Below are 27,850 nucleotides of genomic sequence, written 5' to 3' on the forward strand. Positions count from 1 at the left end.
TACTGCACCAGGGGAATCAACGATCAGTTACAGGGGAATCATAAAACAATAAAATTATTCACTTTCTATCAATGTATAAACCTTAAAATCATAATGTTAATAAAATTTATCCCATAATATCTAATATTCCTAAAAAGAAATATTTTTGTATTGTTACATGATGTTGATAACACATAAATAAAAACAAAGAAAATAAATTTAAAATGTACCATTTTGTGCTCTAGCTTATACGATATTATATACAAACAGACGTTATTATGCACAAAATGTATAAGTTTTCTGAGTTTTCTCTAAGTCTAACATATTTTATTGGCCTTCAAACAAAATAAAAAACCAATACAATAGTAAAATTTAAACGAATCATTGATCTTTTCAGATATAAATCTTATCAGACATTAATGGTCATTGTAATGTTAGTGATAATACCACAATGACCATTTACATAATAAAATATTGTCTGGTTGAGAGTTATGATAATACACTGCTTGTTTAACTAATTTAATAATATGAAATAATGATAAATTATTATGTTAATGTGATTTATCAGAAAAATCCCAATGGTGTCATATATTCACCTTCAAATTATAGGAACGTAGCAACGAGGCGCACTATCTCTCACATCGACATCTAAAACACGACTGGAGGTTCCCCTGGGAAAAGGAGTGACAACTCAATAATTCATAGAAGCAAATCTGTGTAAAAAATACCAAGTATTTTTATATTTCTTTTCTTCATAATATTAGTTTTTATTATTATTATTTTTTATTTAAAGAAGAGGCAAACGAGCAGACGAGCTACTTGATGGGAGGTGGTCATCGTCGTCCATGAACATTTGCAAAAACAGATTAGCTGCCTATGCGTTGCCAGCCTTTGAGAGTAAACACGCTTTTTGAAGAACTCCATGTCATAGCACAAAGGAAACACTTCAGGAGGAAGATCATTCCGAGATGGCCGCGTGGTCTTACAATGCCAGGCTTCTAAGATGTGGGGATGGACTCTACTCCTTTGGCGGGAGGTGCGGTCGTAGAAACGAAACGGTGGCACGAGTTCCAAAAATTCCTAAGAGCACTCCCCATCGTAAAGATGGTAGAACACACACAGAGAGCCAACATCTCTCCGTAGGCTAAGGAGTTCCATACCGTGTGCGAGTTTGGGATTGTCGACAATACGAACAGCCCTACGTTGGATGGAGTCAAGCGGGTCAAGCTGATATTTGGGAGCTCCTGCCCAAAGATGCGAGCAATACTCCATTTGGGGCCGTACTTGTGCATTACATAACAAAAGTCGGTGACCTGGTGAGAAGTACTGCTTTGTTCTATTGAGCACTACGAGTTTTTTTGAAGCCAGTCTGACTTTGCTCTCCAAATGACTCCGAAACTGGACTTCGTTCGTGATACTCCAAGTATCCCAATACTAGTAGAGATGGTTAGGGCAGTGTTTTGGAACTTTGAAGCTATTACTAATGGGGATTTTTTAGCGGTAAAGGCACACACTTGTGACTTTATGGGGTTAAATTTGACAAGATTCGGTCGGTACCATTCTGAGACCTGCTCCAAAGAAGTCTCGATTTAGGACACAAGTTGCAGTCTGTTTTATTCTACTTGCTGGTGGGGCATATTTGTGCGACCTATATAATAGGCATCACCGGTACTATCATGTCACTAGTTAATAACATATCATTGATATGCAGGATGAACAGGGTTGGTGATAGCACAGATCCTTACGGAACGCCAGTGTTGATGAGCAGGGTGTCCGAGCACAATCCATCGACAGCGATTTTTATGCTCCGCTCAGACAGGAAGCTGGCGATCCAAGTGCGCTGTTGCAACTTTTGGAAGCCCGTAAGATGGTAGCTTCGGTAGAAGTGCCTTGTGCCAGACCCGATCAAAAGCCTTAGCGATGTCTAAGCTGACGGTCATTGCTTCCCACGTGCTCTCGATGGCAGCTGCCAATTGGTGCATGAGATACACAAGAAGATCACCAGCACCACGACCGCGGTGAAAGCCGTACTGACAGTTATGGCTGGTTGTTTACCACACGCTTCATCACCTTGGAGAGCAAGGAGGTTATCACTATAGGCCGATAATTGGACGGATCTGTACTGTCATCCTTCTTGGGTACGGGGTGAACATAGGCTATCTTCCACGAAGACGGGACTTTACCTAAGTGGTACGAAAACGAAAAGAGGCGCGTTGAAACCGGAGCAATCGGGTGCGCACGTCCTGAACACAATAGCGGGAATATAATCGGGCCCACTGGACTTCTTGTCGTCAAGGGCAAAAAAAGCACGCCATACCGTATTTTGCGTGAAGCGGATTTCGGGCATTGTGTACTTACACCGCGGGATAGTAGGCAGTGAGTAACCCTCGTCAAGAGTTGAGTTCCATGCAAAAAGAGAGCACAGGACATCAGCTTTCTCTTTAGCGGAATGAGCCAGTGAACTATCAGTCGTGCGCAATGGTGGTAGTGAGACTCGACAAAAGTTTCCCTGACCAGTCTTGGCGAGGGACCGAAGGCATGGCTACCCGATAGATGGCCAATTAGTTTTTCACCAATTTTGCAAGTGTGCGCAAACTTTGCAGCGGTAATTTCTTTTTTTACAGAACCTGGAGGCAGCGTTATATTATATTTCAATTGTATTGAATATCATATTCGTTTGTCTGTGACATTGTGATATGTTTTTACTACCATGATATTCATCTATTCTTTGTAAAAGTGCTCCATTACTTTGTTATTATTATTGATATAATAAACTGGGTGGCATTTTTAGATATAAAGATCTTACTGAACGGCAAAAGAACCGGTTAAAAACCCAATACTAAGAACCGCAACAAGCACATTGAGGAATTCGAAAGATCGGCTGGCTCGATTCGTAGTTAAGTTGTCAATACGGTAACCACGTTAAGGCGACAGACTCTGGTTCGAGTCCAGTCAGGTGGACGGAATTTGTCTTTGTTTTTATTCGATCTTTGTATTAATGATTATTAGATTTTGTTGTTGTTTTTCTATGGTATCATGTTTCATTTCTTTTTGCTTTTTTTCTTCTCATTGTACTGCTTTCGTGGAAAACATATTAATAAAACCTGCACGTCGAAAAAAATTCACAAACGTTTACAAAATTTCCAATCCTCATTCCAGACCAGCGCTGGCCAACAATCTAGATATGAAATATAGATACACCATTAAATTAAATTTTTAGCTATTTAAATTTGATATTATATTTAATCATTGTAGTTTCCTGTTATACAACAAGAAAAAAATAGTTTCATTATGTAAGGCATGTAACTTTTTGCGTCCGGACAACTCAAAACCGTGGAGCACTAAGTCTTAAAATTTGGTTGACCGTTTTCGCAAGTGTTTTAGAATCCTAATTTAAAATTTTGTTTGGAATGTTTTACTTTAATTACCATATATGATTTTTTAAATACTCCACTGGTTTGATATTAATATCGATACAAAGCTCGAACAAATACAAATAAATGAATTGAATTGAATTGAGTTAAAAAATTATTTCTATCCGCATGGACTCGAACCAGCGTCTGCCGCCTAAATGTGGCTACCTATATATATTTCAATTGGTTATGATTCTCAACGAGCAGCAATAAGTAGCCGTAGATCTCTTAGTGAAAGACTTCGTCAGTACTTACTGACGCATTACCTATTACTTCCGCTAAGCAGTAATGTGAGCATTACTGTGTTCCGGTTTTGAAGGGTAGGGGCGCTGCTGAAACTACAGACACATGGGACTTGTTAACTTATGTCTTAAGGTGACGGGGTCAGTGGCAGTGTTCTTTGCATCTGATCCCGGGGTCGGTTTAAAGTTGCAACGGAACCCGAATGAGCTCAAATGCGAGTATCGTGTGATGCCGGGACTACTTGTTTGTCAAAAATAAATACATTTTGTTGCTTTCAGGCAGAGAGCATAAATAATACTAGAGACGAAATGTGACCAAGACGAACAAGTCGTAACAAACAAAAAACAATAAATAAAACAAAAGTAACGAATCAAAAAGTATACCATTGAAAAATCTTCGATTTGTTATTTTTTGAACGTTTCCTGTTTTCAAAATATGTGATTATAATATGTAATACGTAATTGTAAATAAATTATAATTGTTTAATGTTTTTATGTTTTAATGAAGTTTTTTTTATAAAAATGTAAGTGCGCATTTGACCTTTTTCTCTCCTGATGGAAAGTGACGATGAGATCGACAATGGAGCATGCACACCTAAATAATGCCATAATTCACACTCGCCACGAAAAGGTCCTAGTTATAACGTTCAGGGAAGAATTCCATTTCTTAGCCGTTCGCCATATAAATACTTCTTATATGGTATGACACAACACAAATTTTCGAGATTCATTATTTTATATATTTTTTTATTTTATCCAAATGTTGCCATTTATGGTTTTAAGTATGTACTTAAAATTAATTTGTATGAAAAATTGTTCATAGACGATTTCTTCAAATACTTTACCAGTATTGAGGTTTGTCGCAGCTGTAGCTCAGAATGTTTGTAATGTATTGGCTACGTTTATACTGACAATCTAAATGCTACTTCCCATCACGTAAGCGTAAATGAGAAAACGGGCAACATTATACGACGACGGTTCTCTGAACGCACCTTTCTTCCCTTTGTATGTTTAGAAAGCAAGATATAAAAGCATTTTGGCATGGTAAAGAATACCTTCATCAATCATGTAATGAATTGCCACGAAATTTTGGTTGATAGGTTGCGAAAAAAACGTATTCCTAAATAAATCATGAAACGTTTTTTTTCTATGTACCGTATAAATCGTATACCAATACCCTCTTGCACAGCAGCTGACCGTAACTGCAAAGGTATTGTATAATGTATTCTGTAATGTATGTAAAGTAAAAGAAACTTCATCTTTCATAACGTGTTTACTAGTTACACTTGAGGTCAACAACGTCAAGATTTTTTTATGGTATCATATCAAATCGGACGAAAAAGTCGTGCACCTGGTGGTAAGCGACTCGCCTATCCATAACAATTGTACTAACCCAACTCCGACCCGGACTCTGGCCATGGACTCGCCGGAGATTGTGGTAGCTGTTTGTCTGCTCCGGTAATGTGTGACCGGGGCTTACGTCTCGCGCGCAACTAGCACGTTTGAATAGCGGTTTGGACGAGGGCTTAATACGAAGGGACGTACGGGACACGTGAGTTGCCCTTTAAGTTGGAAGCTACGTCCTAGATATAGAAGCTAGATATCCTCCGGTCGATCCAGACGCATAGGAATAATAGGAACTGGATAGGTGTCGGGACGTGATCGTACCTACAGCTCCGTTACCGGGGAGGAGAGTTGGTAGTTGAATTTAGATGCAACGGCTTAGCGGTGGCAACCCTTAGTTATTTATCATATCTGGAAAATAAAGAGGGTTCTATACTTACACCTGGAGCAGATCACCCGAGGCACTAGCGTTTTGAGAACCAGATGAAGTCCATGACAGTGGTTTGTGACAACCCCATCCACAGGCTGATCTGAATTTATAAGGTCCCTGTGCTTGCACAGGTTATAGTCCCCTTCCCGTGTAACTAAGAGGTTGATAGGGAGGACGGGTCTGCTTATAGCAGTTGCAACGCTTTGAAAAAAGCTCAAAGCTTTAAGGCTTTAAACTGCATAGATCTGGGGGGCACTGTCATTCTGCCCGTCACTCTGAGACACAAGTTGACAAGTACCATGTACCTTCAAAACCGGAACGCAGTAATGTGAGCATTACTCCTTGGCGGCACAAATAGGTAAGCTTCTTATGAAAGAGTTCGTCCAGGGAAGTACTTTTTTACGGTAGTTGTACATTGGTATTTAAATAAACAGTACACATTCTTTGAACGTGAATTGACACAGTCCGTTACAGTTGGTTTACTTGAAATACAAATATATATGATTTAGATAAAAAAAATCGTTTCATTTTGACATAACGGTTTTTGACACCTTGTTTCCACAGTAATAAAGTATTTAAGAGAAAAAAAAAATTCTAACTCAAATAATTATTATTTCTTGCATAAGCAAAATACTTTTTACGTAATGTGTTTGTAAGTAAATTATTGATTGAGCTCTACTGCTCATTCGAATGCAGAATTCCCCGAGACGAATGATTAAGAAACTGTAGGGGTTGCTTTTCGTAAATAAACATTTGCCTGTCGCCTTAAGAATTAAGTTGGAAAGTCCCATGTGCTTGTAATTTCACCAGCACCCATACCCTTCAAAACCGGAACGCGTTAATGCTCACATTGTTGATTGGCGGCTGAAATAGGCAAAGTGGCAGTATAGGGAATACTGCCACTTTGCCTATTTCAGCCGAAATATTTCACAACGAGCTCTACGTCTACTAAATTTCTTTCTTCATGCTCACTATAATGACCATATAAATCAATAAAACAATATCTCTGTACAAAACGACCAGAGTAATAAAATCATCTCGAAAATTAAGTTTTCTGAAAGTTCGAATTAAAACACGACTGCTAACCAGCTGCCTTTTTAACGGACTTCATAAAAGCGAAATTCTCTTTTTTCCTCATGTCTTTACTATTTTAATATCACAAAATGTCAATTTTGAAGATTTTTTCATTGATGTAACATTTTTAAGGTTATATTTTTTCGACCTTCAGCCTTATTTATGCTTAGAATAAATCTGTGTTCATAAAGTTTGAGACCTTGATGAATATAAACTAGTTTTTGATAGCTCTACGCATGTCGACAACATTATGCATGCGCTATGAAACATTGTATTACACGTTGCTAGTTTGTTACGAGTTTCACCCGTATTTCGTATCCTTCAACCACAAATTAGCGCCACTAATGTGTTATTTAGACCCTCTTAATACATACGCCAGTTTGAATACGTCGAATGTACATATATGTACTTGCATGAAAACAATATTACGTGTAGCTACAATGCGGGTTGTATTACTATGTTTTGATTGCTTTTATGTAAATTTAATTACAGGTGTAACAGGTGTATTTGGCATAACGAAGGCACATGTAATGGCTTCAAATGCAACGCCAAAAGTGCTTTTATAAAGGAAGTACTGCCACCTTACCTATTTCTGCCGTTTTGAAGACTAAGAGTGCTGGTGAAATCACATGCACATGAGACTTGTCAACTTATGTCTCAGGGTGTCAGGCGCAGTAGCAGTTTCTCTTAGACCTTTGTGGTTTAAAGCTCTGAGTAGCACTGCAACTTCTATGGACAGGCGTGTGGTTTAGCACCAGACACCCGACTTGCACGTCCCGTTTCTTCGTATCATAAAAAAGAAAAAAGCCACAAAGTTTTAAAAAAATATCTCTTGTGTTTAAACAAGTATTTGCTTAATAATCTAATTTTTTGCACATTAATGTAGATAGCTTCTCGAAAATACTGCGCTACGTCTTTTCAAACTCATTTTCTCACCGAACAAGCAATAACTTGAAGGCAGTATGTATATAAGGCTGTTAAATTCGTATTTCACGACGTACAGTCCAAATCGATATCAAGTAATAACCTTGTAGTTCTGTCATAATTGAGGCCGTCAGCGGAAAAGTGGTGTAACTAACGTTTTTCTACAATATGACTTTTTAGTAACAGTAGAGCTCCTTGTGAAAGAGTTCATCCCTGGATGTACTGCTACCATACCTGTTTCTGCCGCCAAGCAGTAATGTGATCATTCCTATTTTCCGGTTTTGTAAGGTGTGGGTGCTGGTGAAACTACAACCCCATGGGACTTGACAACTTTATGTCGGGGTGACGGGCGCAGTGGTGATGCCCCTCAGATCTTTGCGATTTAAAGCTCTGAATGGAACTGCAACTGTTATGGGTGGACGTGTCGTTTACTATCAGGAGCACGACTTATTCGTTTCGTCACTTTATATAAATAAAAACTTTTTAATACAGTTGCTCAAAACGTGGTATTTTTCTTACTACAAATCGTGCCGAAAGTTGGATTTGTCGCACTAGTGCTTTTTACTTTTCCATTTTTTTAAAATTTACTGTTGTTTCAAGTCTTAAACATAGAACTAAAATGGTTGTACATTTACTTAAGTCATTCGTCAATAAAACTTACAAACATCTTGTTTATTTAAATTGCATAGATGTTTTATAAAGCAATGGTTTACATTTAAAAATACCAAAATATTTTCCATAAAGATGGCTGATTGAGTATTAACAATGACCGGAGGTGAGTATTACGCGAGACCGCTGCGCGCCGCGCCACTACAATAGTAGTTTTAATGTGGCTGAATAGTGGCGACAGTTGCCATTGTACTCTGAATTTTTATCAGCCAAAGAAATAAAATGATTTTTTTTTTAAATACTGTTTTATTTTACTATCAATGTAGTTTTTTCGCAAAAGTGTTAAAAAACGTCGTTTGATACACGTGCGTATTTGTCATTTTCACTTGTCTCGAGTCTTGAACCTCGCCTCTGGCTCGGGCCAAGAAGCCTCGAGACACGTGAATAATGACTAACTTTCCGCACTTTTCGCATTTTCCGCACACTAATGAACTTAATCATTTTAAATCTGAATGCTATTTTCATGTATAAAAAACGTAATTATTACTACTACGGATCATATGTGATTACTATATCATATAAGTTGAATTGGCAATTTTAAATCCCTCATGAGCTGCCTCCGTGGCCGAACAGTTACCATGCTGGTCTGCCACGCAGAAGTCCCGGATTCTATTCCGGACCGAGAGAAATATTTGTATGGCCCACATTTATTTATCTCGTGAGTTTGGGTGTAATTCGTTGTTGTCTATGTGTGTGTCCATAGCACCCGCAATACAGGCTTTCAATAGTGCAAGGCTATGAATATATGAATATATGTGGTATTGTATTGTATTATTCTTACCCTTCTATATGCATTTCGTGGAGTTGCACCATTTTTACGCTGATCTTGTTTGTCAAAGCTTGTATTCTAGGTACTCTACATGTAATGGATGACATTTACGAATTTAGCGAAGTCACATAATACACGTTCCATAGTTGAAGTATTACTATATAATGTAACTCAAAGCCCTTCGATCATATGTATATAGTACTGAAAAGTGTCCGGATACATCCTAAATTTCAGGAGATTAAGACATATCTAGCGCAACCACAGCAAGATACACCTACAATCCTAATTTTATTTTGATTTCATACTGTACCTCATGGGTGATTGTTTCTTTAACTTTATTATTTAAATCGAATTTAAAAAGCTATAAACCTATGGAGAAAAAACCTTTCATAGAGGTGGCGCTACGGCAACGAAGCCACATAGAGATATTTGGGAGGTCTGCTGATTCGTTTCGTAGCTCAGTCGGGAGAGCGGTTTGCCCTGGTCTAGCATACAGTGCTGGTTCGAATCGATCTTTTTATCAACAATAACACCAAACTGGTAGAGTATTATCAAAGAATATGAATATCATGGTAACAAAAACATGATATTCAATAAAATAAATATTTAAAGGTTTTTTTCTACAGAAAACACAATTATAAACAATGTATGAATAAAATAATACGCATTTAAAAATTTAAAACTTAACTTACGACGTAACAACACAGGTTAGTTTATTTCCATCGTTTCCGATGTACAGTTTTATTCAAATAAATTCATCAGGTGCAGAGTTATTGAAGTGTTTGTTCTTGTATTGATAATACACGATTATTGGTTGTGGATTATATTACTGGGGCCATTGAATTGCCCAAAAGCTAGCCTTCCACTGTGCGCGATTTTACAAACTTCCTGGCACATACTATGTCCTTTGACCGATCGACGTTTCGACCTTTTCATATTAATAATTAACTAATTATATAATGGCAACCCTTCACCTTGCACTGGCTCAGAATATTTTTCGCATTGTATTGATAAATACACCGGAATACGGAATAAGACGGACCAAGCGGTACCAAGGGTGACACTTTTTTATGATATCTAGCGACGGTACGAACAATTCGTGTGCCTGGTGGTGAGTGACACGCCTATCGCACAGTTGCAGTGCTACACATAGCTTCAACTCGCAAAAATCTAAAGGGCACTGCCACTGCACCCGTCATCCTGAGACATAAGTTGACAAGTCCAGCACCCTAGCCTTTAGAATAAGAATTCACATTAAAAAATAGGTAAAGTAAAAAAAAATAGGTAAACCTTTCACAAGGACCTTTACTGCTTGCCTCCCTCTAAAACTCTTCCCTTGCAAGGTGATCAGTAAAATCACAGACCGTGCGAAGTCGCCTTACGATACAATTTAATTTTGAATTCAAATTAAAACACGAACTTGGACTTCGGTCTGCCAAGTCTACCACGATAATAGGCCAGAATACTGTTAACCAAGCCGTAGCCTTAATCTCCGGACGGTGTTGCCATATTTTAGCCGAATTCAATTTCAATATCTTTGTTTCGCAGCTGTATATATTCTGTTATTAAAACTCGTAACTTTGACCCTAACACTGCGTTCGAGTGGCATGAATTACAAAAGAAACAGCGTTGGAGGTTCCAAATGTGTCTCAAAGAAGTCTAAGTACTTGCGAACTCGAACGTTTATCCTTCTTTTAATCTTATATGGTCTAGGTTCTGATAGACTAAATAGTATATCTCAAGTAATGTTGTATTCATAGTTATGTGAAATTCGGAGAATCGGTATCTGACGCACTTAAATTACATCAACTATAAATTTTTGTAGCAATAGAAATCCTTGTGAAGAGATCGTCTAAGGAAGTACTGCCACCTCACCTGTTTCTGCCACGAAGCGTTTTGATTTTAAAGAATGAGGGTGCTGCTTTAAGGGGGTGAAGTTACAGGCACATAGAACGTTTCAACTTATGTCTCGGCACTCCAACTGTTAGTGACCGACGCAGCGTGTCGCTTACCATTAGGCGCACGACTTGTTCGTATCCGCACTTGACAGTATAAAAAAAGTTGCAACTTTTTTGGTAGGTATCGCATCTCATCAATGTCAATATTGAGCGAATTTGTCTTAAATAAATTCTATAACTTATTTTTTTATTTTAAAAGAATGTGTTGCCTGCCGTCAAACCTTTATCTTTCCCACAACCTTCACAATTTGAGATTCAAGAGATTTCATAATCTTTTGAGAAAGATTTGTTTTTTGTGATAATGACAGAGCATGATTGTTGCAGTGATGGTGTTAGGCGATGGATGCACGTGGGTGCTACAGCGAGCGGCCCTGGTGGCGTGCCTACTGGTGGGCACGCTCGCCCCTGAACGCGTCGAGCCCTGTGAGGGCAGCCCGCTGTGCTCGTGCCGCGCACAGCACATGTCATGCATCGCCGTACCGCTGCACCGGTTCCCAGGTACTTTCCGAGTTATGATGAACCTCGGATCGAGTTGTAAAGTTAAACTTCCTATGTCCACTGGTTACAACTGTCTTAAAAAGTTTAGCCACCGGCTACGAATTTCTTGTAGAATTTTTTTGACCGTTGTAAACTTACGTAGGTAGCTGTAGAAAATCCAAAATTTTAAGAATATTTCGATACCTCCAATGAACACTGCACAAACTGTACTTTTTGGTCATTTTCTGTTATTTTTGTAAACAGCCGATTCGAATAATCTGCTAAAGATTTCGTTAACACCGTCTGTAGTTAGACTTTAAAAGAAAGTAAAATTTACCAGTTCGTTACGAAAAACTTGCGCTTCATTATGCTCCTGTTAAATTTCCATTTGTGTCCTATTTGCATCGCAGACCGTACTGCGCCTTCCTGGTACGAGTGTAAAGTTGGGCCGTTTGGCGTCTTTCGCAGCTGTGAACCACTTTCAACTTAACTTTAAACAAAAGTAGCCAATTTTCTTCTTGGAAATGAAACTATTCTTTCCACTAATTCAGTTATAAGCGTAAACTTTGACTCATAATTAAATAAGTGCTTTGTTCACTTTTTATTTAAGATAATTATAGCTTTGATGTATTGTGTCTGTCTGTAAAATCTGTGTTTAGTAATAATATTATTCACCCAGCATAGAAACAAGACATTTTCTTGTCTGATATTGCTAAAGTAGTAATATAAATATAGCATATTAAACTGAACCGAAAATGTACCAAAAAAATTTCGAAATAATTCCAGTTTTAGAAGCCACATTTTTATAGAATGTTGTGCTATACTTTCACAGTTCGTTGAATTTCCATTCAGGCCTGTGCAAAGTTTTTGCAATGTAAAAACAAATTTCTTTTTTTTCTGTAGATTCAAGGAACAACGTTAAATAATTATTTCCATATTTACTTCGAAGTTTTATCTTAAAAAGTATAGTAGACGTAATGAATTGTTATATTTCAGAATGGCCCCGGATAGAACTGCAACACCTGGACATTAGCATGTCAAATCTAGAAGTGATCTCGGAGAGCGCACTGGACGGACTAAGATTACAAACCCTAGTTTTAGTAGCCAACAAATTACACTACATCGAACAACATGCGTTTAGGTATACAATATATGTAATTTCACTTTGTTCTTGATATTCGGTTCGCCTGGGAAGCAGTAACAAATGAAATCGTTTGTTTCCAGTTCTATGTCGGGCACGCTCGCCTCGCTAGACCTCGGTTACAACGAATTCACTGAAATACCGCAGCAAGGCTTGAGAGACTTAAAAGTTTTAAACTGGTTAAATCTACAGAAGTAAGCACAAACTTTTGAAACCAAATTCTATCAAACTTATAATTGGTGGTTTTGATTAATTTTATTGAACGATAACATTTGTTTTAGCAATAACGTGGCACAAGTCGGGTTGGAAGTCAAATGGCATCACTTAGAGGAAACGTTGACAAGTTTATCTTTAAGCAACAATCAAATTACGCATTTAAAGTCTCAAGCCCTGACGTCACTGCACCACCTACTGCAGCTGGACATGGAGGGAAACCACCTGCGCGTCATCAGCCCTGACTCCCTACCAGCTTCCCTCACCCTCCTCAAATTATCCAACAACTTCTTACATGAAGTATCCTGTGATTTATTTTTTAACCTTCCTAGATTACAATCTGTTCATTTACGGCACAACGTCATATCATTCGATAGGAATAGTACTTGTGCTAGTAATAAGACTAAAAAAATCGAGAAATTAGATTTAAGTAACAATAAAATTAACGATAGTTCCGAAATTATCCTACTCAAAGAAGTCCAAATACGACAGATAATTCTAGATTTTAACGAGCTGACGGTCATTCCGAGGCTAGTATTTGTTAATAATAGAGTCGAGAGATTGTCGGTGTCGTATAACAAAGTGAATTATATTTATCGCGACGTATTTCTGTCAGTGAAAAACAGTCTGGAGCACTTGGAAGTGGAGCACAACAAATTGTCGCAGCTGCCGGACAGCCTGGCTCAGGTTGCGCGGCTACGCCATTTATCTCTGGCGTACAACCAGTTAGAAGAATCGCCCGCGTTGCCGCCCCGGATCCAAACGCTTTCGCTCGCTGGCAACTTTTTAACTTCAATACCGTCTGCGCTTCAAATGCTCGAAGCCGGCTCTATTCGTTATCTCGACTTAAGCTATAACAGGATATCTAATTTGTTACCTAGCGAATTCCTGGACTGGTCCACTTCTCTGGGGACTATTAACTTGCGAGGTAACAGGATTTCTCAGATCTATAAGAACGTTTTTCCTGCTACCATGCCGGTAAAGGAGATTAATTTGAGCTTTAACGATTTGTATTACGTACACCCGCAGTCTTTCTCGAACGTAACAGGTTCTTTGCACATTATAGAGTCCTCTTCGACGCTGTTCAGCGGTTATTTCCCGTTCGAGATTGAAGAGGGATTAGAGAATCTCGGTTGGCTATCGTTCGATAATAACGATTTTCATATACTCAGACTATCAGATATGGTCGCGTTTCCATACTTAAAATATTTAAATCTTGACTATAATCGAATCGTGGACATCGTAGTTGATGGTCATAATGACTCGATTCCCCTCAGCGATCTGAGACTTGCATATAATTTTATTAGTTCAGTACAAAGCAAAACTTTTGTAAAGATGCCCGATTTAAGAAATTTAGATTTATCTTACAACCGTATTAACAACTTGACTAAGTACAGTTTCACAAATTTACCGAACTTGAGATATTTATCTCTTGCGGGCAACATAATCGATTCGATGGAAGCGGACGTCTTTGCAAATTTACCCAAACTGGAAGTGTTGGAGCTGCAAGACAACAACTTTACTTATTTATCGCTGAACTCCTTTTACAATGTATCGCATGAAGAAATGATGTTCACTTTAAACGTTAGCAGAAACCATATACGTTTTATAGAAGGCGGCGATTCTAGAATGTCTGTTAATATTTTTGACGGGTCATATAATGATATGCACGAAGTGCCAAATGAATTCTTCACTGCAATGGAATTTTCCATTAGGCAAATTATTTTAGCTCACAACAAAATTGTTCACATATCCAGCGAAGCTTTTGGGGAAGCTATAAACTTAGAAATACTAGATTTACATAAGAATAGTTTAAGTAATATAAGAAGAAAATCGTTCAATAACTTAGCGTCCTTGCAAATATTAGACCTGTCTTTTAATTATATATCTCAATTATCCGTTGAGCAATTCTATAATTTACATAAACTAAGATATTTGAAGTTGGACCACAATAACTTAAGACTCTTGCCACGAGATGTGTTTAAAAACACTATTATAGAACACCTAGACATGAGCTACAATGACATATCGCTGTTCCCTATAACAGCCTTGTCTCAAATCGGTTTCACGCTGAGGTTCCTCGATTTATCGCATAATCACATAGAGTATTTAGACAATAGCATTTTCCGCAACACGCAGTTCTTGCTAAGCTTAAATCTAGGCCATAATCTGCTGACGGTACTATCAGATAACACATTTTCCAGCCTGGGAGGATTGCGTCAGCTGGACCTTAGTTTCAACTCGTTGAAGGCAAACTTTAAGGAGTTGTTTCACAATCTTCCCAACTTGAGGCATTTGAATCTTGCAAACGTAAGTTTAAAATCAGTGCCTTATCTACCTTTGACAAACTTAACGAGTCTCAATTTGACTTCAAATTATATTAACATTTTCAAGGAGACTGATGTTAAGCGACTGGCAAATCTTCGCCACTTAGACCTTAGTCATAACCGTCTTACCTCTTTAGTGCCAAAAATGTGGTTTCATTTTAACAATTTGAACATTCTCGATGTTTCATTCAACCCTATAGTAAGAATCACGCCAAATAGTTTCAAATGGTTGAGTAACTTATCTCATTTAAATTTGAACGGGCTCAAATATTTAGACATAGTTGATCAAGGTTCCTTCCGTCCCTTAATATCATTACGCTCTCTGCATCTACAGACATGGTCGACCATAAACCATTCTACTTTCAGCATTTCTAACATCACTTCCTCCCTTCCATCCTTGTATAAACTAGTAATTCACTGGACAGACGAAGTTATGACTAATCAACTGCACGGGATTGATGCAAGAAATATTCGCTACTTAGAAATAAGAGGAGCAAATTTGCGAAGAATATCCGACGAAGCTTTCGAACCATTTGCTGAGATTCAGGAGATATTTATAAGGATAACTAAGACGTCGCTGACGAAACTGCCCACTGCGTTTATGAAGCACCTCGGGCAAGTCCCGCAGTTGGGCCTCGATATAAGTTATAATCAACTCACATCGCTTAATCCAGCCATCTTCTACCCAAATTTCACGAGCTGGAGTCACGTCGCTACCAAATTGCTATCAGGTAAATTAATCCTCCTAAGTATTAACTTAAAGCGGCTAGTAGAAAACATCTATAATATATAATAATTTTTTTTTATTTTAAATGGAATTTCTTTTGACTATTTCCTAGCCATGTAGCAAAGACCTCAGTGGTCGATTGGCTTGTACACCGGTTTTTATGATGTTGCCATCCTGGGTTCGATCCCGAATATAGAAAACTAACTTTCCTATATTGTCTCTAACTATCTATTTGTGGAACAGTGGTTTCAGATTTCCATACCACAAGTGGTTTAATTACCCACTTTGGGATCAAAGCAATGCATGTGATGTTGTCTAATATATTATAATTAATAATAATTAAGTTCCTATATTCTTGTATTTAAGTGTATGGACTTAATAATTATTACTATCTAGGCTATAAGTATGTTTTTCGGATCTAAATCGCTTCAATTATTTGTTATTCAAACAAATCCATTATTTTAACTTTAATTTTATTTCTAATATCCATTCTTAAACAATAATATACAAATAATATATAGATTTTTGTTTTAACAAATTTAACAAACTAGTGGAGTAATTTCACAAAAAATAATTGAATATCAATTCAATAAAAATTTAAAATACAGTGAATAGCGACATCTCTAGCCAGGAGTGGTAACTGTAAAGATATCTAACTGGATGATAAAACTTTCATAGTTTCTCATAGATGGCGCTACGACTAAAAAGTCGAAGATACGACGCATGCACATAGAAAAATTCGTGAGGTCCGCTGGTTCGTTCCGTGGCTTAGTTGGTATAGCATCTGGCACGGTAAGCTAGAAGACGTCGGTTCGAATCCGGCCGGATCGAAGGTATTTTTTCTGAGTGTTCGATCTTTGTATTAATAAATATATCAAACTAGTGGAGTAATTTCACAAAAAATAATTGAATATCAATTCAACAAAAATTTTAAATACAGTAAATAGCGACAGCTCTTGCCAGGAGTGGTAACTGTAAAGATATCTAACTGGGTGATAAAACTTTCATAGATTTCTCATAGATGGCGCTACGACTAAAAAGTCGTTGAAAAAACCAATTACGAAGATGAAGATACGACGCATGCACATAGAAAAATTCGTGAGGTGCGCTGGCTCGTTCCGTGGCTTAGTTGGTATAGCGTCCGGCACGGTAAGCTAGAAGACGTCGGTTCGAATCCGGCCGGATCGAAGGAATTTTTTCTGAGTGTTCGATCTTTGTATTAATAAATATAACAAACTAGTGGAGTATTTTCTTTGGCTTGGCCATTGAGGTTGTCACACTTAAGAATTATACTCAAAGGACGTTTCTCTAGTTAGATGCAAGTAAAGCAAAATGCACAGAGCACAAAAAGTAATTAAGTTATTGGAGCCTCTCGTGCGAATTGTAGCTCGAAAGATAACTTAAATATGCAAAACTAAAATGAGTTTTGTTACGAACTTTATTAAGAGCTGTAATCACGCTAGCTGTAGATATGGACAAATTAAAAATGTAAGTTAGACGGCGTTTGCGCGGCGTTTGTGAAGCAACTCCATTATGATTGCGCCCACTTTAAAATGAAATTGTTAAAACCCCGGATAATGAGTTTGAATTGTTAATGTACCTCTAAATATTTAGGATTTGTATTTGAAACATTGTCTGCGATAATAACTAAATTAACATTGGTTGATAGAACATTTATGTACTATTTTGTAAGCAATAGAGCTCTTTGTGACAGAGTTCGTCCAGGGAAGTATTGCCACCGTACCTATTTCTGCCGCCAAGCAGTAATGTTAGCTACTGTGTTCCAGTTTTGAAGGGTAACGGTGCTGGTGAAATTACAGGCACGTGGGACTTGCCAACTTATGTCGCAGGGTGATGGGCGCAGTGGCAATGCCCCTCAGATCTTTGCGATTCAAAGCTTTGAGTGGTACTGCAACTGTTATGGACGGACGAGCTTACTATCAGGCGCACGACTTGTTCGTACCGTCATTTGATATTATAAAAAAAATGGAACCAAAACAAAACTTGAATATCGTGTTAACGTTTTGTGGTTTGCATTAATATTAAACTCAATTCAAAGTTTATTATATACATAAACAAAAAAGCTTTAAAAAGTCTTTGTAATGGGTTTGACAATGCTCAAAGGAAATTTTCGAACTGGTGCCAGCGTCTCGTTACCACCATCGCACCTCCCGCCAAAGGAGTAGAGTCCATTCCCATATCTTAGATGCCTGGCCAATGCTTCCAATTAAGACCACGCGGACATCTCGTTCGTTCCTTCCTCGAACCGGATGAACAAGTCGTGCGCCTGATGGTAAGCTACACGCCTGTCCATAACAGTTGCAGTACCACTCAGAGGTTTAAAAGAGCAAAGATCTGAGGGGCACTTCCACTACACCCGACACCTTGAGACATAAACTGACGAGTCCCATGTGTCTGTAATTTCACCAGCACCCTTACCCTTCAAAAGCGGAACACAGTATTGCTGATATTACTGCTTGGCGACAGAAATAGGTAAGGTGGCAGTACTACTCTGGACGTACTATTTCACAAGGAGCTCTACTACTACTTTCTGATCTTGCAAATGTCCATGGGCGACAATGACCACCTCCCATCAAGTGACTCGTCTGCTCGTTTGCCTCCTTCTTTACATAAAAAAATAATAATAAAAACAAACAATAAAAGCTTAAATACTAGAAATTAGAAAGAATTAAATTAGATTAATAAAATTAGGTCACCCTTTGTAACGCTATGCTGTATTATAACGTAATAAACATGCATACGTAAAACCTGCATTACTTTAAATACAGTTTCAACAAAACTGTGTGCGAGTTTCTTAGTTTTTTAAGCAATTACATAGTGCAAGATATAAGTTATTGTAAAATATTTTATTCCGTATCGTAGTATATTAAACCTATGTCTCTGGTCCTTTATAAAGGGCCCTTTAGACCTATGAACCGCCCAAAACGTTAGTCCGAAATATAGTTTAATATTCTGTTTTATTTCATCTCAAATATATATAAGTTATTTGTAAAATACTAACAACGTCACAGGACTGCAGTACTAATAACATAAACAACAATTTACGTTCCATGACTTTGAACAATTTATCAGATTTTACTTTCGTACAAAAGTAAAGATATTTAAAAAGCGATAGCTCTGTCTGGTAATTAAGCTCGCGATCGGGAAGAGTCGCTGAACAATTTGCTACTAAATACGATCAAAAAGTGTTAGATAGTACAACAAAAACTTAAACATTTATTTTTGGTAAATTTATTATTTTCTGTAAAAAGCCATTGAACAAAAGTTCTTGTTTATGATGTTAGTAATACAGTCCTGAGAGGTTGTTAGTATTTCACAAATAATCCTGTATAATACGTAAGTGAAGAAAATTACATGCAAATTTAAAACTTTGTTTTAGTATTTTCATACCTAACCTGTATCACAAGGTCTCCCTCCTCTATAACTAGTACATTAAAGAAAAAAGAAATGTTACAGAACTAAACCTCTCAGCTAAACTCAAACTCAAACTCAAAATAATCTTTATTTCATAGGTAAGCATTATTACACTTGAAATCGTCACAATGGTTAAACTCTACCGCTCATTCGTAAGGCAGATTCCCCTGAGAAGAATGAGCAAGAAACTCTAGGGGTTGCTCTTTGTAAATAGCATTTACAATATTTTTTTATTTTTATTTGAAACATCAGAGATCGAGACTACCTCCATGAGCTAAACGGGTTACTACCACGGATTTTTGTCATCCAAGTACGCAGAAGTTGTATAATAACCTTTAGTATAAAGTTTTTGTTTCACTATAGTTTTAAACCTCGTGAAAGGCAAATTTTGTATATCAACCGGAATCTTGTTACAGAAGCGTATACATTGCCCCTTAAATGATTTTTTGACTTTGTGAAGACAACTATCAAGAAAAGCTAGTTTATTTCTATTCCTCGTATTAATGTTATGTCTGTCACTATTTTTCATAAATAAATTACTATTCCTTTTAATATAAATTACATTTTCATAAATGTACCGTGAGGCTAGTGTAAGAATGTTAATTTCCTTAAACTTATCTCTCAAAGATACTTTGGGGCCCAGATTGTAAATTGCCCTAACTGCACGTTTCTGCAGGACAAAGATTCTATTGATATCGGCGGCATTACCCCAAAGCAAAATGCCGTATGTCAATAGACTGTGAAAGTAACTGAAGTAAACCAATCTAGCGGTTTCGACGTCTGAAAGTTTCCTTATTTTTTTAATCGCGTACACTGCAGAGCCGAGCCGTTTTGATAACTTACTTATATGGGGACCCCATTGCAATTTAGCATCTAACGTTATACCTAGAAATACAACTGTATCCACAAGATTCAATTTTTCATTTCTAACTACAATGTTTGTAACCGTCTCTCTAACATTGGGTAATGTAAATTTCACACAATTTGTTTTTTTCTCATTAAGAAGTAGGTTATTAACAGCAAACCAATCAATTACTTTAGATATAGCATTGTTCACATCGTCATAGGAACATTGGTGCCTTTTAACTTTAAATAATAAGGAAGTATCATCAGCAAACAATACTATCTCATGTTTTATACTCTCCATAAGGCTAGGTAAGTCATTAATATAAACTAAAAATAAAAATGGGCCTAGAATTGAACCTTGAGGGACACCCATGCTAATTGCAGATCCTGACGATCTCGTACCGTTAACATCGACCCTCTGTACCCTACCTAGTTAATTTCAACAATTCGTAACCTCTGTTTAATAAAGCCACATGAGCTAATTACGTCAAAAGAAAGGACACTTAAGAAAGTCAAAAAAATAAATAATTTTATACATTATAATATATATATATATATATATATATATATATATATTTATATATATATATATATATACACTATACAGAAACAAATTATATATAATTATGTGAAACACTTATATTTACGAATTAAAAAGTATCGACTAAATTCGTTGATAAAATATTTAAAGCTTGTTCTTGTAAAGTTGTAATTTTGCAGATATGGCCTTATTACAACCAACACTGCGAATCACAAACATGGTGGTTATCTTAACTTTTATAACGTAGAAAATAAATGAATAGCAATAATATTAGAAATATTTTCCTAGGTGGTCTGATCCTGACTGGCAACCCATTGCGATGTGAATGCGAGCTAGCATGGCTGGGTGCTTGGCTGCGGCGCTGGCTGCAAGAAAACGACGCAGGTGCAGAACTACGAAGAGCTGTGCGCAGTGCCACGTGCAAAGACCTACAAGGCCGTCGAATCCCACTTCTACAACTACGTGCAGATGAGGCCGAATGCCACGCCAGCGCTCTATCAAGTGACGCTCAACCAATCTATTCCGATGTCGTCTATACTCTCCTGGTAGCTCTATGGACATTACTCTTCAGATGATGTAGTGTAGACTAAGTTATATACATATAATTCATAGTCAATTTGTATATATATTTCACCACAATTCATAGAGTTTGCAACCTCTATCTGACTGTAGATTGATACCATTTTATACATTGTAAATTTTACGCTAAGTAGCTTAGTAAACATAGACAATGTAAATAGATAGTTGACACAAAGCAATGGGCTCTATAAAAGCTGTTCATAACGTTACATTTTTGATATAAACATTGCTGCAACATTGACTGCATTAGCACGATCAAAAGTTTATAATAGGCATAACAGCCAACAGTTGTGGCTAACTGCTAAAATGAACGCGAATTCAGAATATCATATATGTATAATAACTTATATAAAAGCCCAATCTGTGTAAAATATCATACGGATTTTGAGCGTTAAAAAGATACACATTTAAAATTTTAACTGTACTTGATCTACTAACAAGTGTTTTGAAATTAGTCGAATAGAAACTACGTTAACTTTATTTCAAAGGCTCTTTGATTGTAAACAATAAATGTATAATGATTTCGCTTTACAAATATCTCTTTACAAGCATGTACTTCATTCAAATTCAGTCTAAAACCCTTTCTTTGTTGACGTTTCTATTCACCATTCAGTTTCAAAACACCTTTTCTCTATTTATCCTTTGTACTGTAATATACAATTTCATTACGTTGCCTTTGTAAATATGTATAAAAGTAAATATTTTTTCAAAATATTCCTTCGTTTCATTGTTGTTACATAACTTTAATAAGGTTGAATTTAATAAGGCGCGCGCACATATATTACATTTTATTACGCTTTGAATAATTTATTATTTGATTTTAAATTCGGGACTTAATCGTGTATAAGAACATATTTTAATTACCTCGACGTTCCTTCGAGACCATGGTCAAAGTCAAATATCAAAAGTCAAAAGTCAAAGATCATTTATTCCATAGGTAAAATAAATTTACACTTGAAAACGTCACATTTAAGCTACTGCTCGTTCACTACGCTGACCTCCCTGAGAAGAACGAGCAAGAAACTCTAGGGATTGTTCTTTTCAAATAAACTTAAATGCTATGGAATACACTTTAAATCAAATTTGTGTGAATTCTGGAGCCATGTCGTCTTTCCATACATCTTTATCTAACACGTAGTCTTCAATTTTGTAATATGATTTTTCGATCAAAATATTTTTAATGTAGTTTTTAAACTTAGGAAATGATAAACTTAATATATGCTCCGGAATCTTATTGTAAAAACGTATACAGTTCCCCATAAAAGAGTTGTTTACCTTGGTTAAACGAAATCGTGGTACCATGAGTTTGGACTTAGCTCTAAGGTTAATATTATATTATGGACTTTGCAAAACGTCGAGGTACACACGCCAGCACATCAAGCTACTATTGACGCATCTTGTTCCGTTGCACTGGAGGCTATTTTCGAACAAAAACGTGTAGTCTGATGTGCCGTTGTTCGTACATAAAATATGTTTTTATACACGAAGAGTCGATACTACCTTAGCCCGAATTCAAAATTTTCCCCTACTAATACGGTTCATTTTGCTAAGGACGAACGGCAGGATCACTGGTTTTAGTTCACAATTTATTTTTTTACAAACAACATTAACGTAATTCGAAAAATGTATATCGTATAATATAAGTGTTCTATTCAGTTCAGTTGATATTTAAAAAAGAAGGTACTTGTAAAATCCGTATTGAATACAGCGGTTTTCTCATAAAATTTCAAGGTAAGTTTGTGTTTTTTTCTATCGTGAAAATTCTTTCTATATTGTATCAGTGTACAAGCACCATATCTTTCTACGTTAGTTTTGATTATAGTGACCCTCCCTACTTACCTATACGAGAAGGAGACTATAACCTGTGCGCGCACAGGAACCTTAAAAGTTCCATGTTCTGACCCCAGATCAGCCAGTGCACAGGGTTGCCACCGACCTCTCTCACTTGACTTCATCCGGTTCTTCCAAAGGCTAGTGCCTCGGGTGAGCCGCCCCGGGTGCACGTACAGTACCCTCCCTATTTTCCAGATAGGTACCGGAGCTGTAGGCACGCTCACTTCCCATTGCGCATTGCACAATTAGCAGTTGCCACCGCTACATATCAGTGTATCAGAGTATATCCTCAATTTCACATTTTTCAACACTTACACTGTTATGCGTATATATTAATCAACCAAAGCTATTTGAGATAGTATAGACTCAATCAAATAATGTGTAAAAGTCGTGAAACTTTAAATCAGTGTATTGAATAATTCGTCAATACTTGATTCATCTGACTGAGAGTTTTGTGATTTCGACTGTGTATTATAATTCGCTTTGTGACTTCACCAGGCCTGGTCCTGGGGCGTCTTGCATATACCCGTAGGGGCACAAAATAAATTGCTTTACTGTATTCTATCCCCATCGATTTCAGAGTCGCGTTACGTCGCTGAGTACCGGTATCGAGAATCGCTATGAACCGGAATAATTTGGATAGTTAATACTCCACCGCTGAACCTCTATCTAGGATTGTAACCACTGAAACATTACCGAGTTTGGGTCGTTATTAATGTCTATGTCACGTCGTTGGTTAATAAACAACGCTACCAATGATTTGTAGTAAATTTTGGTATTAGATATTTACTGTTGCCTACATAATAAAGTAATTGTTTGTGTTCGTACTATAATAACGATTCATTTCGAAATATTGACTAGTATGAATAAATCCATATATACAACCAAGGGTTTTCTCAGAACGAAGTTACTAGGCCCGAGGATACTAATATGTCACAATACGTATTACAGAAATAAATAACGGAAGTGCAGTGACGAAATTAAGACTCGTAAAAGTAATAATTATTTTCAACCGACTTCAAAATGAGGTGGAGATTCTCAATTATTATTCGAAGCGTGTTTTTTTTGTATGTATGTTACGCGATAACTCCGCGGCAATTGGGAAGCGATTTTGATGATTCTTTTTTTGTTGGAAAGAGGGTACCTCAGATGTGGTCCCATTTAAATTTGAAGAAAATATTCCACTTCTAAGGGTAGCAAACTAGGACATGAAAGACTTTTGGCGTCGGTTTTTTTAGTACTCTGTACGGTTTTTATTGAATATAAGGATGGCTTCCCTGTCGTACCAGACCATAAAAAGTCATTTAAACCCAACAATAAAGATCGACAATAAGCACATAGAGAAACGTAGTCTGTAAAAAAACGTCCTAAAAAATTAAAGTAGAAGATTTTATCCATATTACTCTCGATATTAAGGTTGGTTTCAGAGCAGTGCGGATTTATCTGCGGATCGTCCGCGCGCAGCACCGGAGCGGAGTAACACGTGTGGCGTTAGAAGATTGTTTTACAGTGAAGCGAATTGCTCCGTACGGAACGCGCTCCACGTGAACTCCGCACAAGCCACCCGTGCGTTCATTGTAGGCGACTGTCTTCCGTAAATATCCGCACTAAATGAAATATTCGATTCAGAGCAATGCGATTTCTTTCGTATACGTATGGCCGGCAAGCGGACAGTCCGTACGGACCGTAGGCACAGCTGTGAAACCAGCCTTAGATTGATTTTACGCATAGTCACGCGTTGACTGGCAGCATCGAAAGAAAATTAAAAAGCTTTAATGTCGACGCCGATCTTTGTTTTTTGATTTAAGTGGCCGTTTTTGCCATAGCGCCATCTGTGAGAAACCTATGAAGAAAAACTTTCATAGGTTTCTCACTGATGGCGCTACGGCAAAAAAGCCCTATAAAGAAAAGAAAGGACGACAACAAGCGCATAGAAAAATTCGTAAGGTCTGTTGATTCGTTCCGTAACTCAGTTGTGGAAGCGGTTAGCTGACAAACAGTGACTGGTTCGAATCGAGCCGGATCAGATAATTTTTTTTTTAAGTTTGTACCATCTTTCTATCAATAATAACACTTATAAAAGTAGTTTGTAACGTATTTAATAGTAAAACCACAATATCGCTCAGCATGGAAATTAAATACTCGTATTTTAATATACGCATCAGACTACATAGTGAATTGGCGTATAAATCAAAATGTCGCCAATGAATACATTTCATTTCCGAACTAGCATTGACGCCTCGATTCTAGCTAGTCTGGCCAGCACTAATGCGCGGGGATTAATTTAATTGTTCCGATTTTAGTTTTCGATGCTCGCTTGCATGCGAAATTAACACTAGGCTACGATATTTATGGACATAAAGTACGTGTAAATCATATAGGTTGGTTTAGTTTGCACAAAGCTAGTAAAATGCATATTTAATTTAGTTAAAAGAGCGTTCTGTTAATATTAAATGAGTGAATATTTGTACACAATACCATGAAGATTGAATGTTGAAATGCCTAATGAATTTCACCGCAATAGCCCTCCGCATCAACCATAAAGCCTTTTGAGATCTTTAAATGCTTCTAGACTATAAATAGACCACTATTGAAAGTAAAAAATCTAAATAAAGGGCGGTTGGGCTTGATCGATATTCTGAACAAGTAGGTTAGCAATTCCAGTTACGCAAGAGCGTATAATATTTTTCAATCCATAAATTTTTTAGGCAAAGAAATAGGATTCACAGAATTACCCTAAGCTGGATTTATAATTAAATACAAAAAATAATTATTAATTCTATTAATATAAAATAATTAATTAATAACGAACAAAATCAGCATAATGTTATTAACAATAATTACGTTGGCACGATTTTGTTAATAAACTATAAGTAAGGATTTTTTAATTTAGAAAGCTCATCATGTCATTGTTAGTGCTGCTATGATTTCGCTACGAAATCCACTTTGCAAGTCTGTCAAGCGTGAAAGATAAATTCAAACTTAGCTTTGAATAGGGATTCTAAAAAGAGACTTGAAAATGCAGCCGGGAGCCAAGTGCAAGAATTTGTAAATACCAGTGTACTATCTCTACAGTAAATGTTTGTTTAAATCAGGAATTCAATAGTATTTGTTTTAATTAGATTTCAAATCATTATTATGTGTATATCATGTGTGATTGTCGTAGCCTAATGGTTTGACCCACGTAATTCAAGAGGGTCATGTGTTCATATCCGAGCTGGCACTGCTGAGTTTTTTTAAATTTATATACGAAATTTAATTTGAAATTTACCATGACCTTTTCGGTGAAGAAAAAGATCGTGAAGAAACCTGCACAGATTTGCAAAGCAATTTAATGATGTGTGTCAAGTTCCCAGTTCGCATTGAACCCGCGTGGGAACTACAGCCCTTTCATTGTGAGAGGAAATCTTGGCCCGGCAGTTGGTCTATATATATGTATATAGGCTAACTATTATTATATTGCACATAATATGTAACACCGATCAATTCAACAACATTTCGATGGTAGAAAGTTGAAATGTCGTAAGGGACATTATCCCGTACGACAAAAATTTCCCTTACAACATTTTAAAATTCGATAGGTACATTTACAAAATTATTACATTTATGTCGACACTGGAAATTATAATGTCGTAAGGGACATTTTGTCATAATGGATATTTTCCCTTAGGGCGCGTTCCCATTATGACGTAACGTTTTATTTATCGTTAGACGATTGTTGCGCGTCTAGCCTGTTCCCATATTACGACTATCTGTCATGACTGCGTCGTAAACGTTTATTTTATCATTGACCGACTGTCGTGTCTATCTATTCCCACTAGACCGACAATTTGTCGGTTCACGGCAGCCGCCTTGTCGTTTGCACGACAGACTCGTTTGAAGCTGCGATTATCTGTCGTGACATTTTTATCGTGACGTTTTACTCGTATTTATCGTAACGACTGTCGTTCTAGCTCTTTCCATTTCACGACAGTCTTTTCGTGCCTCCTCCGTCCGTCCGTCCTCCTCCGTCCATCCGTGTTGATCTATGTATGAACAACTTCATTTAAATATACAAGACACGACACTTTAAACTGCACGACTATCTGTCGTCACGATCGATATAATGGGAACGCGTCTTTACGACAAAATGTCCCTTACGACATACGACATTTCAAATTTCCACCGTCCATTTAGTTCATAAAGGTGCGCCTTTGGATGGTGTAAAGACGCTTTCAAAATAGACGCATAGCAGCTGCGCAGGCGTGCCACTACCAATTTTCATATATTATCTAAAAGCGCAGTCGCAGTGCCACTGTTGTGACAAGCGTGCGCCACTTTTGTAAGAAGTCACAATTAGTGACGTAAAATGTACTCGCGGCTGCCGCACCATAATCGCGCCACTGCAGCGTTTCCATAAGAATTTAATTTAAAGGCGCTCTTAATTGTACTCTGAAACGTGCTAGTGTTTTGTAAATTTCGCAGTATAAGTAAATCCATGACGTGTTTTGTGATCAATCCTGACGGCGCTATATATGTAGTACCTATTGAACGCTCTCAAGTTATTGTGACGACGTTCCACTTCAGCACTGAACACTTTCACGTCTGAGATACAGTGTGGAATCCCTAGTTTCGAATATTGACATAAAGAACATCGAACACAGAGAATTTTTTTTTGTCGTCGACTCGGTAGTACTTGAACCCACGCTGCACGCATTACTCTAACCGTCTGAGCCACGGGTCCAGTTACCGAATCGTCGAAATTCTCATATGTGTTTTTGTTATAGATCTTTGTACTGACTTTTTGGCATTCGTCGCCGCTAGTGACATCTAGTGAGAGATCTTAGATTTAGAATAATGTTTTCACCGCAGCCGATACTTTTACAGGTATCACAACTGACGCAGCGGTCGCAGAAATTCATTTTATTTCTTTTTTTTTTCCGTTTTTTC

At 37.2% G+C, this 27,850-nt stretch overlaps 1 protein-coding gene across 1 annotated transcript in view; it reads left to right on the plus strand.

The window, feature by feature from the left end:
- Window positions 1-21,348, plus strand: part of LOC113228409 (chaoptin-like) — a 45,924-nt gene extending 24,576 nt beyond the window's left edge. Inside the window, exons 2-6 of the mRNA XM_026461695.1 lie at window positions 11,127-11,300; window positions 12,276-12,420; window positions 12,504-12,614; window positions 12,702-15,691; window positions 20,798-21,348. Coding sequence (XP_026317480.1) covers window positions 11,129-11,300; window positions 12,276-12,420; window positions 12,504-12,614; window positions 12,702-15,691; window positions 20,798-21,084 — 3,705 coding nt within the window. The 5' untranslated portion in view covers window positions 11,127-11,128 and the 3' untranslated portion in view covers window positions 21,085-21,348. The remainder of the gene's footprint in view (window positions 1-11,126; window positions 11,301-12,275; window positions 12,421-12,503; window positions 12,615-12,701; window positions 15,692-20,797) is intronic.
- Window positions 21,349-27,850: the final 6,502 nt, after the last annotated feature.

Source organism: Hyposmocoma kahamanoa, unplaced genomic scaffold (genome assembly GCF_003589595.1).
Source record: "Hyposmocoma kahamanoa isolate Upper Pololo Valley unplaced genomic scaffold, ASM358959v1 232, whole genome shotgun sequence".
NCBI classification, from domain to species: domain Eukaryota; kingdom Metazoa; phylum Arthropoda; class Insecta; order Lepidoptera; family Cosmopterigidae; genus Hyposmocoma; species Hyposmocoma kahamanoa.